The sequence below is a fragment of the Pararge aegeria genome, chromosome 26 (assembly GCF_905163445.1).
Source record: "Pararge aegeria chromosome 26, ilParAegt1.1, whole genome shotgun sequence".
In the NCBI taxonomy this organism is placed as follows: Eukaryota; Metazoa; Arthropoda; class Insecta; order Lepidoptera; family Nymphalidae; genus Pararge; species Pararge aegeria.
This window is the reverse complement of record NC_053205.1, coordinates 6634921-6652469: the sequence shown is the minus strand read 5'-3', so window position 1 is coordinate 6652469 and position 17549 is coordinate 6634921. Positions and strand designations below refer to the sequence as shown.

Genomic DNA, 17549 nt, shown 5'->3' with positions numbered 1-17549 from the left:
GTTTAGGGAGACTATGCTTGAATACCGGTATAGTAATGTTTACACCTCTATCTTGTACCTAGAGATAATCCAGAGATTATCGAAGGTTTAGGGTGTAGTATATGTGAGAGTTATCGTAACAAAAATTATTAAACAGTTTTTTTATTGAACCATTATATTATTGTACCAGAAAAAAAAATCACCAGGCGAGTCTAAAATACAGAAAAGATCTTAGTTATATATCAAGTCAAATTCGCCTTACTCTGAAAGGATTTTCTCGCAATATTTTTTCATTATTGAGTGTTAATCTCAGATGGCATAGAGCGTGCTTATATTAAAAATAATGTTTAAACATGAGCTATTCTGTAATACATTGTCTCTAATTTTATTGGATCAATTATCAAAACTATCTTTTGCATAATGGTGTTAGCGAATAATATCTTATGTATTATTATAGGTTTGTTTTGTAGTCAAAATTGCGAACGTATAGCGTTTACAATTTTGACTATGATAATAATAATATTAATATTTTGAAATGTAGAAGCATTGCACTGTCGATCATTCATTTTGTAACAAGTATTTGAAGAAGAAAACTCTACCCGAATATAGAAAAAAAAACCCGAGTATTAAAGTAAACCTAAGTCTATCTCCACGTTTTCCAACAATAGCTAAGCATCAGCAGTTTTCCCAACGTATGTCAAAGGATTATCGTCTATCTCCCCATGTACAGAACGCATGTGTCCCCGCCAGCTGCACTTCTGTACGAAACCCCGGCCGCACTGCAAGCACGTGAACCTGCGATCGTTCGTATGAATCCTCATGTGCTCAGTCAGGACCGTCTTCCTGGTGAACCACTTCGAGCAAACGTCACATTGGAAATCTTTCCTGCCAGTGTGCTTCAACATGTGATTTTTCAACTGGTCCCCGCCAAAGAACGTCTTCTCGCATTCCGTGCATTGGTGATTCCTTTCCAGTAGGTGATACTTCTTTGTGTGTATCCGTAACGCCTGCTGGCTCGTGAAGGTTTTGTCGCAAGCCAAACACTTGCGGATCACTGGTGTCATGCCGTGCACCGTTATCATGTGCTGGTCCTTCAGTGGACTGCTCTTAAATCTCTCCATACATATCTTGCATTTGCTCGGAAAACTCATGTACTTGTGTATGGCATTCATGTGCGCTATTCGCCTCATGTGGGTAGGGAAAACTTTCTTGCACTTGCTACATTCGAAGGTACCCGTCTTGTGAGATCCTTTGTGATTTAACATAGCCCTTCGACTGATGAACCCACAGTCGCAAATGTCACATACGTAGTTTCTGTAATGTATATGCATGTGCTCTAACAGGACTTTGTATTTGCTGAAGACAAGCGGACAAATTGCACATTTAAGTTCTTTTCCGTGAAATTTAAATGGAATTATTTGTTTCTTTACATCCATGTAGACCTGTTTTTTGTGCTCGTTTTGCAAATGCTCAAATAATCCGTCTATTGTTTCAATGCTTTCGTCGCATACTCTACATTTCAATAGCGTTATGTCAAGCTTCAGTAAAAAAGCATCGGGTCGTTGTTTCTTCATGAACTCCAGTTTATCAGCGCTGTTATTGTGAGTCATCAACGTATGTGTTTTTAAATCCTCTGGGTTTACATAGTGATCTGTACAAAAGCAACACGTGTATCCAAATCCGTCGTGGCTACGAATCGGTGTAGCATTAGAACATGCTAGTACAACTTCGAGATTATTACAATGTTTATTTTTCTCGGTTATTGGAGCAGGAGTTTTAATCTTTTCAGATAAACTTTTAACATCAGTTATGGTAATGTTAGGTATTTTAACTACAGAAGCATTCGAACTTTCAAACACCTTGATTTTATCATTAAGATGAGTTTTCTTGCTATCGTCTGTTCGTTCACTTTTGATGATGAACTGATGATGATTACCTACAAAACAAAATGATATAATTACTTTCGTCAACTTTCATCAACGAACAGTTTTAAAAAATTGTTTTTAAAGCTTAACAGCTCTACGATTTTAGGTTTATACTCAAACTAGAATATTGCTTAAAAGTTATATTATAGTTGTCATTTATTTCCAAAAAAGAAAAACCTACAATATTTTACTGGAATTATAAGAGTGGCAGTGGTATCTTGCAAAGGCCAATCAAGTCCTAGATGAATGTGCCAGATGGAATTTTAGTGCAGCAAAAGTGTTAGTTAATTTAAATTGTTAGGAAGTTTCAAGGAAGTTTCTTTTTTCTATTCAATGCGTATTTTTTGACCTACCTGCTAATAAGTGGAAAACCATCGCTTATAAACAGGGCAAACCTTCGCAGGGCATGCAAAGAACACGCCCTATGAACTGCTGTCCTGTTACCATCAGCTTGAGGCGTGGGTGTTATGCCTAAAGTGCCTGTAATTACACCGGCAACAAAGCATGCTTGGCGGCCGGAATAAGCATGGCTTCCACGGACGAGCTCTGTCACAAAAAGCCCTACAACTAGAACTGCGTATGAGCGCACAGCTCGCCGTAAAATGGCTTTCTAGGATCAAGCAGGATTGGTAATGTATAGAAACCTTCTTCAATTAAGTTGTTTCATTCGCTGGTGATGTATCGTAGATGGGGAGGCTCGTGAGTTTGTTAATAGGCATAATTATATCAACCAGCGGATATCTAGTGCTGGATAAGTATTATTTATTGATTCACATATGATGTTGTCTGAAGCCTTTGGCCGTGGCTAGTTACCGTCAACATTGTTACTGACAAAGACGTGCCGCTAAGCGATTTAGAGTTCTGGTGCGATGTCGCATGGAAACCAATTAGGGGTATGACTACCATACTCCTAACAGATTAGCCCGCTACCGTCTTATACTATCATCACATACCACCAGGTAAGATTACGCTGACTTTGAGCATGCCGTTTCATAAAACTAAGTTTTATAAGCATTCATTCATTGTTCAAGCTACTGAACTGTGGAATGCACAATAAACATACGACAGTCAAGGTCACTAGACATATTTAAAAATGCTGTTAAAGCCCATTATCTTGAGCAATAAAGACGACAGTGCTTAACTCTTACTCATATTTAAGTATGTTTTAGTATATATTAGTTTATTATTTTTTATATTTATTATTATTTGTATTTTATGTGTATAATCTTGATAAGTATTAGTGTGTAATTGTTCGTAAGTATGTATATAATAATAATAATACACCCCACCAATCGGTTTACCTTGGTTTTCCTAATCCTAAGGTTGCCTGGAAGAGATCGCTACTAAGCGATAAGGCCGCCCTTTGTATCCTACTTTTTAAGTTTATTTTTGTTGAGTCCATTGTTTTTTTTCCTGTTGTGGTGTACAAATAAAGTCTATAAATAAATAAATAAATAAGATTGCAGTCAAGGGCTAACTTGTAGTTGAATAAAAAAAAAACTTCAAAAGGTTTGTGCTCCTTATGTACTCGTACGTACTCGTACTCTTATGCGACTCGTGCTTGACGTTGTCTATTCACTTATCAATTTAGGGTTCGTCTATATTAAGTAAGACAACTATGTGAATGATTCTGAGTACTTCATTTGCATTTCTGAACGAAATGAGGTCTTCATTTCGTTTTTGATCTTATAGAAATATTCCGAGCATTGCCCTTTTACTATATTTCGAGGACAAAGTCAGCACTGGCAAGACGCACTTTGGCTTGCAGCCGCTAGGGGATAAAGTATTCATAATAAATAAGGCTCATACGTGATTGAGCTTAAGCATTTAGCGAGTTCTTTGAGTCGGCGAAACGTATATACGTACGTCATCACTAACATTAGGGGTACACCAGGGGTGCATATTATCTCCTATATCTTTTAATATCTATAACATTGCGATTTGTTTGTTTTAGACAATGGATTATATTAATAAACGACTTAGCAGCGGAGTAGTTAATCAGCATTTCGTGACACCTCCAATTGAAAGCACATTTCTTATGTCAGAGTATTAAAATGGAACTTGACTATGTCGACGTTATGCGACGTTTATTAATATAGCTCAGAATGATCGTGGTTCAAATCGAGGTTCGTGGTATGACTAGAGTAAAACTAGAATTATTTACAAATAAGTTTTTATTTAAGACTTTCATTTAATATAATAGTTGCTACATAATTAAATACAAATTTATTTGACTATTACAGTTCATAATTATAACGATCATAAAAACCATTGTTACTAAACCGACTTCAAGAATACATAATACTTGATACAACAAAGAAAAATAATCAGTCCTTTTATGGTGTCTTTTATTTTTAAATACTCCATTGTCATTATGACTATGGTAGCATAAAGTCGGAACAATGATGCAGTGTTTTGTCACACTTCAAATCACAGCATCTTCAAAGCGTGAAAACTATTCTTAACGTTATGCCACTGGCTTAGAAATAGTCACGGCTGTGCAAATAAATTTGGTGCAGGACCATTTTCAAACAAATGTAGCATATTCTTAGCTATGAACTTAGTTGTGTTGCGTAGAATTTTTTGTTTGTTTTACATTATATAATTGACCTACTTGTGATTTTAAATGAAAATATTATTCCCACAATGAGGCCGTAGTCCACCACGCTGGCCCAGTGCGGATTGTTAGAACACTCACGCATGCAGGTTTCTTAACGATGTTTTCCTTCACCGTTAAAGCAAGTGATATTTTAATGACTTAAAACGCACATAACTTAGAAAAGATAGAGGTGTGTGCTTGGATTCGAACTCGGCCCCTGAAAGTGAAGTCGAGCTCCTGCCCACTGGGCTATCACCGCTTATTCCCTTTTTACTACTATAGTATTATTTATAAATATGAATTAAATTCAAATGTGGGAATTATGGAAATGACACAGTATTTCATTACTTAAAGTAATTAACATTGATAATTAAAACCTTCAAGACATTTCAAAAAGTTTTTTCAAAGTTTTAATAATTTTTATTCATTTATTTTTATTCGTTTATTTTTATTTAATACACTTTATTGTACGTCCGGAGGCACGAGCTCTTTTTAATGAATTGGCCAACGCATTAGTTTGGCCATCCAAAGGGGCGATGCTGTCAGCATCTTAGGAACCGTGCCTCGCTGCGGTAGTTTCGAAGACGTTTTAAATTTTATTTAGTTTTACATAGTTTACTTTACGTTATATTTATAAAACAAATGTGAAATAAATAAATAAATCAATTTTGCTTTATTGTACACCAAAACATAATAAAAACTTTAACAAGAATAAAAATTAACAAATATTAGGCAGGCAACATAACACAGCAATAATTTGAATTTAATTGAAATTAGGAATTAATTCGAATGGTTATATCCGGAGTTAACTGTCACTATTAATGTTACAATATTTTAATGTGTTTTTACGTAAACTTGAACGAAATATCAAAAAAAAAATTAATAATATTATTGTTTCGGACATTAGACAGCATCTAGACAGATATCTATGTACGATCAGTAGCCGTTATTATTTACTTAATTTTTGTTTCCTTATTAAATTTAGTTTTTAGTTATCTATTATAATTTTCATTTTAATAACTGCCGTTCGGGTTTCTGTACTAAAAATGTAAAAAGTACCGATTTTTTTTTTTATATAAAGTTGGTTTAATTATGGCAATAAAATGTTTAAAAGTCAACGACCCATTGGTTATTATATAAAAAAAAAAAAACATTAAATTTTAAGGACTGCAGAGAAAAGAGAAAATACAAAACGATAGAATAACTGTGTTTCCACAATAAGTACCTTCTTTGTTTGTTATTAATTTCCTACATGAACATTTACGAGTAAGTATATTAAATACTAACTATTGTTCTGCGCAGTGACTTCATATAACCTCAAAATAATTAACCAATTCATATAACCTCACGAATGTCTGTGAAGCGAAATCACAAGATTTTTTCCATTCAAAAAGTGAATTTACAATGTAATGTAATAATGCGTACAAATGCACACACTCCGCTATAATACGCATCGCTAGTCGGGCGCATTAACTCACGAGCATGTCGAGGTCATCGGTGATGCAAACCCCTACCGAAATGCACACATTCCGCTATAACACGCATAGCTAGTCGAGCGCATTACCTCACGAGCATATCGAGGTCATCGGTGATGCAAAACCGTAAGTACTACCCCTACCGCAAAATTGCTTAACGCGGCTACAGAGAAAACGTCTTCGTAACTTCAATAAATATTCACAGGTACAAAAATCATATTTTATATATGATTTTTTAAAGGGAATAAAATTAAATTAATTTTTTAACTCAGGTTTTTATCCCTGTGCACTTAACGAGTACACCACATCTTTTTTCCTTGACTTATACCGAAAGTATTTACGTCGTAGACAATGCCTTATCAGCTTTCAAACCATGCACCGTACGCATGTGACCACGCCAACTGCATTTCTGAACGAATCCCCTTCCGCACTCCAAACAGGTGAAACGACGATCGTTTGCATGAATCCGCATATGCTCGCGCAAAACTGTTTTCCTTGTGAACCACTTCAAGCAAACGTCGCATTGGAAATCCTTCCTGCCCGTGTGCTTCACCATGTGGTTCTTCAACTGGCCGTTGGTGAAGAAGTTCATTTCGCACTCCTTGCATTGGTAATGCCTTTCCATCAGGTGATAATTTTTTCTGTGTATCCGTAAGGAATTTTGGCTTGTGAAGATTTTGTCACAGGCTAAGCATGTTAAAGACATCGGCGTCTTTCCGTGCACTTTGATCATGTGTCGATCCTTCAGGCGGATGCTTTTAAATCTCTCATTGCAGACACCGCATCTGTGGGGCATGTTCATAAATTTGTGGACTGCGTTAAGATGCGTTCTTCTCCTTTGGGGGTTCTCAAATACTTTGTCGCACTGACTGCATTCGTAGGTGCCTGTTTTATGTGATTCTTTGTGATTTAACATCGCCCTGCGAGTACTGAAACCATAATTACAAATATCACAGACGTAGTTTCTGTAATGCGTATGCATGTGCTCTAAAAGGATTTTGTATTTGGTGAATACATTCGGACAAATAGCACATTGCAGTTGATCTCCTCCAAATCTAAAGGGAATTATATGATTCTTTACATCCGTAAATAGAATCTTTTTGTGTTCTTCTTGCAAATGGTTGAACAATCCTTCTACCGTGTCTATGGTACTTTCGTCACATAGTGTGCATTTTAATAGTGTAATATCGAGCTTCAGTAAGAAAGCAGAGGGTCGTTGTTTCTTCATGAACTCACTTACATCGGAACTGTTGTTATGTGTCATCATTGTATGAGTTTTTAGATCGGCTGGCTTTACATAGCTCTCGTTACAGAAGCAACACGTATATGCGAATCCATCTTGGCTACGAATCGGCGTTGCGTTCGAACTCCCCAAAATAACTTCTAAATTCGTACAATGCTTGTGTTTTTCAGAAATCGGAGGGTCCCCCTTCTCACCCTTTTTATTCGGTATTTTTTTAGGCGTTTTTTTAACTAAAACTGTTTTTACTATTGTGTTTGGAGCGGTTCTACTAATACAATCAGATAATCCTTTTACGACAGTGACATTTGGTAATGCAGTTATGGCAGTTTTATTTCTTGGTATTGTGACCATTGCAGTTCTATTTTTTGTGGGCATTCTTTTGATAGTTCCTGATAAACCCTTCATTATGGTTATGTTAGGCATTTTAGATATAGCAGTTACAATATCAGGTACTGGCGCGGGTCTTTTAATCTTTACAGAAAGCCTTTTGACTGTTGCGTTAGGTATTTGGACTATAGCGTTTTTATTATCTTTACGCATAATCATTTTCTTCACATCACCGTAAATAGGAATCTTCTTTATATCTCCGCTCATTTTACCTTTGATGGCCAACTGTTGATGGGGACCTATAAAGAAAACGTATTTTTGAATTTGTATGTTTGTTGGTCTCTTTTTAGTAGTATTTTAGTGACTTTCCAGATACTTGTTGGTATAAAACAGACCTATTATTAGCAAATACAGCCCCAGTCATAGCTTCCGCTTAAAGAAAATTTATATAAATGAATCTTGCGATAACACGAACCAACGATGCGATAAAATAAGTAATTTATAAAGAAGGCCAGACTAAAAATAAGCATTAATTTATTTTAATTTCAATTGTTTGCTGCCATAACCAAGAACGTGTGGTAGTTCTGAATTCGATATTTTTATTTTAAGATAATATAAGTCCTAATTTTAATGATGTTTTATTTAGCCCATGGGGTATTAAAGACAAGAGGTGGGGTACAAGAGTTTTTCATCATAATGAATGTTCTCTTACTTATTGTGCAATAAGTACTTTAAGAAATGAAGGTTGTTCAAAAACTGCTTTTTTGCAACAGCAAATGGTTATGATCCTAAATAAAATTTAAACAATCATACAAAACGTAAACGTATAAAAGTTATTTCAGGTCATTACAAGGTTATTATATTATGAATTATATGAAAGCTGATATATAGGATATTTAAAAGAATGACCATTTCTCTAGATCGAAGAGCATTGGTAATTATTACAAGTGGTGCCTTAAATTCTTTTGCAGCTAGTCTTCAAAGCTTGAGTACACCTTTAAGTAAAATGTAAAACACATTTCCAAGTAGTACCTACTATATTTTCGTAGTATCAACCCAAAAAGCCTCTCAATCTCTCACCTTATAACTTATTAATGTCCTCCTACCAGTAATAATTATAGTTATTTATACTCAATTCTAAAATGCTTCTACCGTCTATGTCTACGTGAAAAATAAAACATTGCACGAAATAATGGCCTAGGGCACTTGAACACTCCTTTTATTATCAAAACTTTGCTTAATAACAATAGATTATTATTTCCCACCTATGCCAAAGTCATTGCTCTATCATCTAACTCTCCGTGTACGGTACGCATGTGACCGCGCCAACTGCATTTCTGCACGAACCCTCGTCCGCACTGCAAACATGTGAACCGGCGATCGTTCGTGTGGATACGCATGTGCTCGGTCAAAACGCATTTCCTGCCGAACCACTTCAAGCAAACGTCACATTGGAAATCCTTCTTGCCCGTGTGCTTCAACATATGGTTTTTCAACTGCGTTCCGGTAAAGAATTTCATATCGCACTCCGTGCATTGGAAATTTCTCTCCATCAGGTGATATTTCTTCGTGTGTATCCGCAAGGCTTGCTGGTTCGCAAAGCTTTTGTCGCACGCTAAGCATTTCCGAATCACTGGCGACATTCCATGCACGTTAATCATATGCTGGTCCTTTAAAGGTCCACTTTTAAATCTCTCCTTGCAGATCCCGCATTTACTTGGCAAACTCATGAACGTGTGAACTGCATTCATATGCGTTCTCCTCCTCTGAGGGTTTTCGAAAACTTTATCGCATTTGCTACATTTGAAGGACCCTTTTGTATGCGACTCTTTATGGGACAGCATCGCTCTTCGGCTAATGAATCCGTAGTCGCAAACATCGCAGATGTAATTTCTGAAATGTGAATGCATGTGTTCCAGAAGAATTTTGTATTTATTAAATACGAGAGGACAAATGGCACATTGAAGTTCTTCACCGCCAAATTTGAATGGAATTATCTGATTCTTTACAGCAGTGTACAGAAATTTCTTGTGTTCGTTTTGCAAATGGTCAAATAATGCGTCTACTGTGTCAATTCTTTCTTCGCATACTGTGCATTTCATTAGGGTAATATCAAGCTTCAGCAAGAAAGCATCAGGTCGTTGTTTCTTCATAAACTCTCGTATGTCGTGACTGTTGTTGTGGGTTGTCAATGTGTGCGTTTTCAAATCAGCTGGATGCACATAGATATTGTTACAAAAGCAACAGGTATAGGCGAATCCGTCATGGCTTCGAATTGGCGTTGCATTCGAATGTGCTATAAAAACTTCTAAATTAGAACGATGTCTATGTTTATCGGAAATAGGAGCGCGATTCTCCGCACTATTTTTAACTAATGTTATATCTGGCATTTTAGTTATAGTGGTTTTATTTATGGTTATTGTAGGTTTTCTATTATTTTTAGATACAACCCCCACTTGTGTGTCAGACATTTTAGCTATACCGGTGCAATTTGGTGGTGACCTTTTAATAGGTTTAGATAATCCTTTTACTATTGTTATATTAGGCATTTTAGCTATAGCGGTTATAATTTCTGGGATTGGAGGAGATCTTTTTGTCTTTTCAGTTAGGCATTTTACAAAAGTTATATGAGGTATTTTATCAGTACTGTTTATTTCTGAAGATTGATATAATTCCTTGTCTCTATCATTAATTCGACTCTTCGCATCGTCGGCTATTTCGCTTTTGATGATCAACTGATGATGAGCACCTATAAAGAAAATGTACTTTTGAATTTTTATGTTTGATGATGCTTTTTCGAAAACATCTCTTGATGTATTATTGTGGTTAAGATCTTTGTATTACTCAGTTGGAGGCAGTATTACAAAATATGTACATGATTATTTTTTGACAGAAAACAATATTAAATCATTCTCAATCCATCATTGTCATCAATTTACGTGTGTATCTTTATTATTGTTTATTTTATGAGTGCAAACGACTCACTTTGATCTCACTCAATTTTGCGAGTATTATTTTTAATAAAGAACAGTTAGTATGTATTATTATGGTTATAAATAAAACACTTAATCAGTTACTGATTGACTGGTGTATAATCATTATTTATTAACAATCTATATTTTAAACAACTAATGCTATTGAATAATAAATTATTTATGATGTTCAGACGTATTATTATAAAACTTAATACATAAGTTACATTTTTAAAATGTATTTCTTATGTTAATTTTACTCATTTGAGCACATCACTCTAAACCGTAATGTATTTAGAAGTTTTTACTAATAATATTTTCCTGTTATCTTTCAATTTGACCTTTTTAAAACCCTTAATTGGTGACATAAACGCCTATATCAGTTATCAGGTCTTTAAGTTAATAAATATTATAAAGAAGATGACTAACATCAACTAAATTCAATTCGCTATCGGTATATTGTAAACAGCAATTATGTGTCTCTTAATTAAATCGTAGACATTGCCTGATCGTCCAACTCTCCATGTACAGAACGCATGTGACCTCGCCAGCTACACTTCTGTATAAATCCACGTCCACACTGCAAACATGTGAACCGTCTATCGTTCGTGTGGATTCGCATGTGTGTAGTCAAAACTGTTTTCCTTGAAAACCACTTGTAGCAGAAGTCACATTGGAAATCTTTCTTGCCCGTGTGCTTCAGCATGTGTATCTGCAACTGCGCTCCGGTAAAGAAGTTCTTTTCGCACTCCGTGCATTGATGATTCCTCTCCATCAGGTGATATTTCTTCGTGTGTATCCGCAAGGAATGTTGGTTCGTGAAGGTTTTGTCACACGCGAGACACTTGCGAATTACCGGCGACATTCCATGCACGTTGATCATATGCTGGTCCTTCATCGGGGTGCTCTTGAACCTTTCATTGCATACCCCGCATTTATTCGGTCTGTTCTTAAATTTATGGACAGCATTCATATGCGTTCTCCTCCTAAGGATGTTGTCGAAGACTTTATCGCACTTGCTGCATTCGAAGGAGCCCTTTTTATGGGATTCTTTATGGTTGATCATAGCCCTGCGACTAATGAATCCACCGTCGCAAACTTCACACACATAATTTCTGTAATGCGTATGCATATGTTCTAGGAGGACTTTGTATTTGTTGAAGAGAAGCGGACACATTGCACACTGGAGTTCCTCCCCTCCAAATTTAAATGGTATAATTTGATTCTTCACATCCGTATAGAGAAGCTTCTTATGCTCGTTTTGCAAATGGTCAAATAATCCGTCAACTGTGTCAATGCTATCATCACATACTTTACACTTCAATTGGGTTATATCAAGCTTGAGTAAGAAAGCAGAGGGTCGTTGCTTTTGCATAAAATCGCGTATATCATTACTGTTATTGTGTGTCATTAATGTATGCGTTTTTAAATCTCTTGGGTTTACAAAGTTATTCGAACAGAAGCAACACATATAGGCGAATCCGTCATGGTTCCGAATAGGTGTTGCATTCGAATATGCTAATAAAACTTCCAAATTTTTATAATGCCTGTGCTTTTCGGTAACCGGTGCAGGCTTCTTCTCTGCCTTTTTATACGGTCCTTTAACTATCGTTATGTTTGGCATTTGAGATAAAGCCGTTACAATTTCAGGGATTGGAGCGGGTCTTTTATTCTTTTCAGGAACCCCTTTCACAAAAACTATGTTAGGTGTTTTGCCTAGAGCGGTTTTTTTCCCTTCAGACTTAACTATTTTCTTGGCTTTATCATTGGTATGTTTCTTCTTATCATCGTTACTTATTTCCCTTTTGATGATCGACTGATGATGGAAACCTATAAAGAAAACGCATTTTTGAATTTGTATCTATGATGCTCTTTCTTAACTTCTCACTACGCCAATTGGACCACTTGGAAAACCAGGAGATATAATTTAACGTAAAAATGTTTTTATTCTGAACCATATCAGTTTTATTCCTGAAAACCCGAGCAATACTATTAAGTGATTTCATTATAGTATAGTAGTGTGATGTTGTTGAGTGATATCAAATAATAAATATTTTATCTGGGTGGTAATAAAACCACCTAATTAATAAAATGTATCAACCAAAGTCTCAATAAATAATAAATAAAACCTTTGCTTAATATTTTTTTTAATTCATGACAGAAACCATCCGCTGCAGATTCATGACAGAAACCATCCGCAGCAATCTATTTGTGGATTATAAGCTTACTAGCGACGCTTCGCGCGGGTATAAATTAGAAAAAAAAAAGATCTAATTAAAATAGATTCTGGCGTTTAGGTGTTGGTGGAAAGCAGGAAAACGCGTCTTTTTACTATGTAGTAGCCTTTTTAAATTATAAAGAGAAGAATAATCTAAGAAACTTTGGTGAAGCCATCGAGGTCGATTCAACCATATTTTTTTTGACTACTATTTTAACTCACAAAATTTAGTTACGGCCAGCCAGACCGCGTATAACATAAATCAATTAGCCAGAAATAAACTGAACCGATTTTGATAAAAGTCAGTTGTGGAATATTCGCATTTTAAAATGTACCAGAATATGGTAGAAGCGATGATAGCTTTTGGGACATGAGTTCAGCCTCCCGATCCCATAATATGGGAGCTAAGTTTCATTACCAACACGTACCTATCAGCGCCAATAGCTTATCAGAATTATGCGCGTTTCTATATTCAATTTAGGAAGGAAATAAAATAATATCACTAAAACATCGCGAGGAAACCTGCATGCCTGAGAGTCCCCCACATTGTTCTCAAAGGCGTGTGAAGTCTTCCAATCCACATTTGGCCAGCGTTGTGGACTACGGGCTAAACCCTGCTCATTATATGGGGACAATTGTGCCCCCATATACTGAGCAGTATTGTGAAGAAGCCGGTAATAGATTGTTGATGATGACGATGAGAGGAATATGTCGTCTAACTGTGAGTTGGAAGAAGAGTTGGTTTTTTTAGAAGAAAATGTTAGGTATGTATCTTGTACAAACAACATTAAAGTATATTTTATCGAATTTGATTTATGTTCAGTATTAATATATTAAAAAGATCGCTATAAATTAATCGCCCGTGCTTTCGCACGGATTCATTATTTTCTAGATTTTTTTTTTCTTAAATATTTAATTTCACTGATAGATATAGATAAAATAACTTACACCGTCTCAAGGATGCTATGTATCGCTGTGCAAATTTTTTTTCGAGATCGCTTTATTCCTTAGAGCCTATTTCACCACCTTGAGGTAAGCTTCGGATAGCTTATTTACAACTTTTGCCTTTTTCACCTGACATGTGTCACTTATCATAGGAGGTGCTAAAACAGGCCCGACTCCCCTAAAACTTTCGCCTGTTTATATCTATTAGTTCATAAAACGACGACGAGGAATTATATAATCGTATTGGTCGCATCGATCTACCATTAACACGTTGACTGCTGCCTAACATTAACAAATACGGTACACGAGTGCGGCAGGATTACACGCTAGGCGTGTTTTCAGCACTGGTGAAGCGTATTCGAAACAGGCGCTACGAGCATGCGGCCCCACACGCCTGGCGTGTTTAAACTTATCGCGACAGCTATGCGGCCTTTACGCAACAGGTGTGTTATTACATCACTCGTATTTTCTCATTTATTTATTGAACAACATGAAAACCCAACACTTGTCGCATTTGAATAGCAATTTGTATTTTTTTGTTGGATAAAATAGAATAAAACTTTAATGTAGTCAACACAGATTTTCTTTTTTTCAAAAATAATCATTTTCTAAAGAGCTTTAAATATAGTGGCTTTACATCTGGTAGGTACACTATTTTACTATATTCAAAATCGCGGCAACGTCAACCTGTGTGTAACTTGTGAATGTCATTTACGAATCATGATAAATAAATAAGTAAAAAAACAGTATTAAATACCTATTACATACGAATGCGGATTGCCGACAAAGAAGCAAATTTTAAAATAATATGCATTTTAAATATAATAATCCTTCCAGTAAATATACAGAACCATTGTTAAATTTACTTTTAAATTCGAAACAATAGTAACTCATTCCTGAGTAGTTTATTGGTACCGCTGGCCGCACCGATAACGTTTATTTAAGACGATAAGAAAAAATAAGGATGCGGATGCATCGTTTTGTAATTCTGTCGGTATAATGGAATGCAAACCGACATTTATAAAATAAATTATTGACGATACCCGATACCAATGAAAATAGTGCAGGCGAACTCAGGCGTACAAATATTAAAAAATATACAAATAGACGTCAAACTTATGTTGCGGATACCTTTGTTGCAGAAAAACATTGTAGAGTATGCTAAAATATAGGACGACGATCCTAGGACGATAGAAACAATGCAATTATCTAGGTGGATATTATTTAGTGATCGATGGTATTTTGCGTTAACGTTTAACTAATATTTAATAAAACGTACTTGCGGTAACGTATAACACACTTGTTGCGTAAAGGCCGCTCTAACAGTATATTTAAACAACACAGCGTTTGTGTTTGCCGCACTCGCAGAACGCCGGAAAAACACGCCCAGCGTGTTCGGCTGCATCCTTGTAGGTACATTTATTTTAACACGCCTAGCGTGTTTGAGCCGCACACGCGTTACGTAGTTTTAAAACACAAACGTTGTGTTTCAGCAGCCAACGTGTTAATGTAATGAATATAGAATGAGTCAACTTCAAATTTGTCATATTCTATTTGTATACTCTTTGAGAGTACCAGGACGCAATCAATGCTGAACCAATCTGTCGCACCGAACACATTCATTGCTCAGCCAGACGAGAGTTAACTCTCTTTGATCTCAGTACACATACAAGTATACCCAATAGCAAAATATTACAGCATGTTTTCCGCATCATACGTTGCGTTATCATCTATTTCCCCGTGAACGCATGTGACCGCGCCAACTGCACTTTTGCACGAAACCTCGTTCACAATGCAAACATGTAAACCGCCGGTCGTTGGTATGTATCGCATGTGTTTGCGCAATACAGACTTCCTTGTGAACCATTTCGAACATACGTCACATTGGAAATCTTTCCTGCCCGTGTGCTTCAACATATGGTTTTTAAACTGCGATCGCGTAAAGAAGCTCTTTTCGCACTCAGTGCACGGGTGATTCCTTTCTTGTAGGTGGAACTTCTTCGTGTGCATCCATGGAAAGTTGGTTCAAAATGTTCTGTCGCAAGCTGAACACTTACGAATCACAGGCGACATTCCATGCGCGGTAGCCATGTGTTGATCTTTCGTTCGGGTGCTTTTAAATCTCTGATTGCATACGCCGCTTTTGGTGGGCATATTCATAAATTTGTGGACAAGTTTAACATGATTCCTCTGTAACGTTTCGAAGACTTTGTTGCATGTATCACATTCGAAAGTGCCTGTTTCATGAATGTCCCTGTATTCGTACATCGCCTTCCGATTCATAAAAGCGACGTCGCAAACCTCACACACATGGTTCCTGTAATGCGTATGCATGAGCTCTAAAAGGATTTTGTATTTGTGGAAGACAAGAGGGCATATGGCACATTGCAGTTCCTCACCGCCAAATTTTATTGGAATGATCTCGTTCTTCACAGCCGTGAAGATAAGCCTTCTGTGCACGTTCTGCAAATGGCTTAACAATGCGTCTGCTGTGTCGAGGTTTTCGTCAAATTCTGTACATTTCAATTGCGTTATATCGAGCTTCATTAAGAAAGCGTCGGGCCGTTGTTTCTTCAAGTACTCTTGTATATCGCGGTCATTATTGTGAGTCATCAATGTGTTAGATTTCAAATCGGCTGGATATACATAGCGATCACTACAAAAGCAACACGTATAGGCGAATCCATCATGGCTTCGAATAGGCGTCGCAGTCGAAGATTTCAAAAAAGCTTCTATGTTTGCGCAGTGCATGTTTCTACCGTTAAGTGGAACTTGTCTCTCCTTTTTGACAAAAGTTATTACTATATCAGGCTTAACTACAGTTTTAGTTTTAGCAATTCCACCAGATCTCTTTACTGGTTTAGATTTTCTTTAAGCTACAGTTATGTTAGATATTTCAAGTATAGCGGTTTTATTTCCTTCCGTTTTAACTAGGTATTTGATTATATAATTTTTATGATTTTCTACAGTGAATTCGAATGACTTTTCCCGATCTTTTATAATATTTTTAAACTTAAATTGCTGCATCAACCCGTTCCTTCGTTTTTTCCAAACATCAAAGGTTGTCTGGAAGAGATCGTTTTAGTGATAAGAGAGAAGATTTTCTAAGTTTCTTCTGTGTGTTTAATTTGTATAGATTGTATATATATACATATATATATATATATATTTGTATTTTACTATGTAGCATAAACGTTTATCATATCCTTATTAAGGAAATAGGAATAAAGGATTCTAATTAATCGTGTTTAATGATGATTTTACAGAAAAACTTGTTTTCACTTGCCGCTGTCCACGAATAAACATAAACAGTTATCAAGTCAATGAAGTGTATTAACCACAAAAATTAACAGCATCATTATACGTAAGAACATACTATTTTACAAATCTATGCCGTAGAAATTCTCTTATCATCTATCTCCCCATGTACAGAACGCATGTGTCCCCGCCAGCTGCATTTCTGCACGAACCCCCGTCCGCACTGTAAACACGTGAACCTGCGATCGTTCGTATGAATCCGCATGTGCTCAGTCAGAACCGTCTTCCTGGTGAACCATTTTAAGCAAACGTCACATTGGAAATCTTTCCTTCCAGTGTGCTTCAGCATGTGATGTTTCAACTGCTCCCCCTTAAAGAAGTTCATTTCGCACTCTGTGCATTGGTAGTTTCTTTCCAGTAGGTGATATTTTTTCGTGTGTATCCGTAAGGCATTCTGATTTGTAAATGTTTTGTCACACGCCAGACACTTGCGTATTACGGGCGACATTCCGTGCACGTTGATCATGTGCTGGTCTTTCATTGGACTGCTTTTGAATCTCTCATTACAGACATTGCATTTGTTAGGCATGTTCATAAATTTGTGTACC

The 17549-nt window shown here is 36.3% G+C and overlaps 3 protein-coding genes across 4 annotated transcripts in view; all 3 read right to left on the bottom strand.

Moving 5' to 3' along the window:
- The window catches only part of LOC120635131 (zinc finger protein 91-like), a 101020-nt gene that overhangs the window by 44384 nt on the left and 39087 nt on the right, over positions 1 to 17549 (bottom strand). The window lies entirely within an intron of this gene.
- On the bottom strand, positions 5625 to 8888 carry LOC120635133 (gastrula zinc finger protein XlCGF57.1-like). Its single transcript, XM_039906064.1, has 2 exons — positions 8814 to 8888; positions 5625 to 7847 (listed from the first exon to the last, which is right to left on the bottom strand). Exon 2 carries the CDS (start codon positions 7813 to 7815, stop codon positions 6316 to 6318), a length of 1500 nt encoding a protein of 499 aa, XP_039761998.1. The 5' UTR covers positions 7816 to 7847; positions 8814 to 8888; the 3' UTR covers positions 5625 to 6315.
- LOC120635134 (zinc finger protein 62 homolog) lies at positions 10731 to 16673 on the bottom strand. 2 transcript variants are annotated; one of them, XM_039906065.1, is made up of 3 exons: positions 15741 to 16673; positions 12222 to 12350; positions 10731 to 12140 (listed from the first exon to the last, which is right to left on the bottom strand). In XM_039906065.1, exons 1-3 carry the CDS (start codon positions 16432 to 16434, stop codon positions 11008 to 11010), a joined length of 1956 nt encoding a protein of 651 aa, XP_039761999.1. In that variant the 5' UTR covers positions 16435 to 16673; the 3' UTR covers positions 10731 to 11007. The 2 variants fall into 2 exon arrangements, 1 of the variants encoding a protein (XP_039761999.1); XR_005659271.1 differs by lacking the exons at positions 10731 to 12140; positions 15741 to 16673 and adding an exon at positions 13687 to 13944 and having other exon boundaries at positions 12279 to 12350.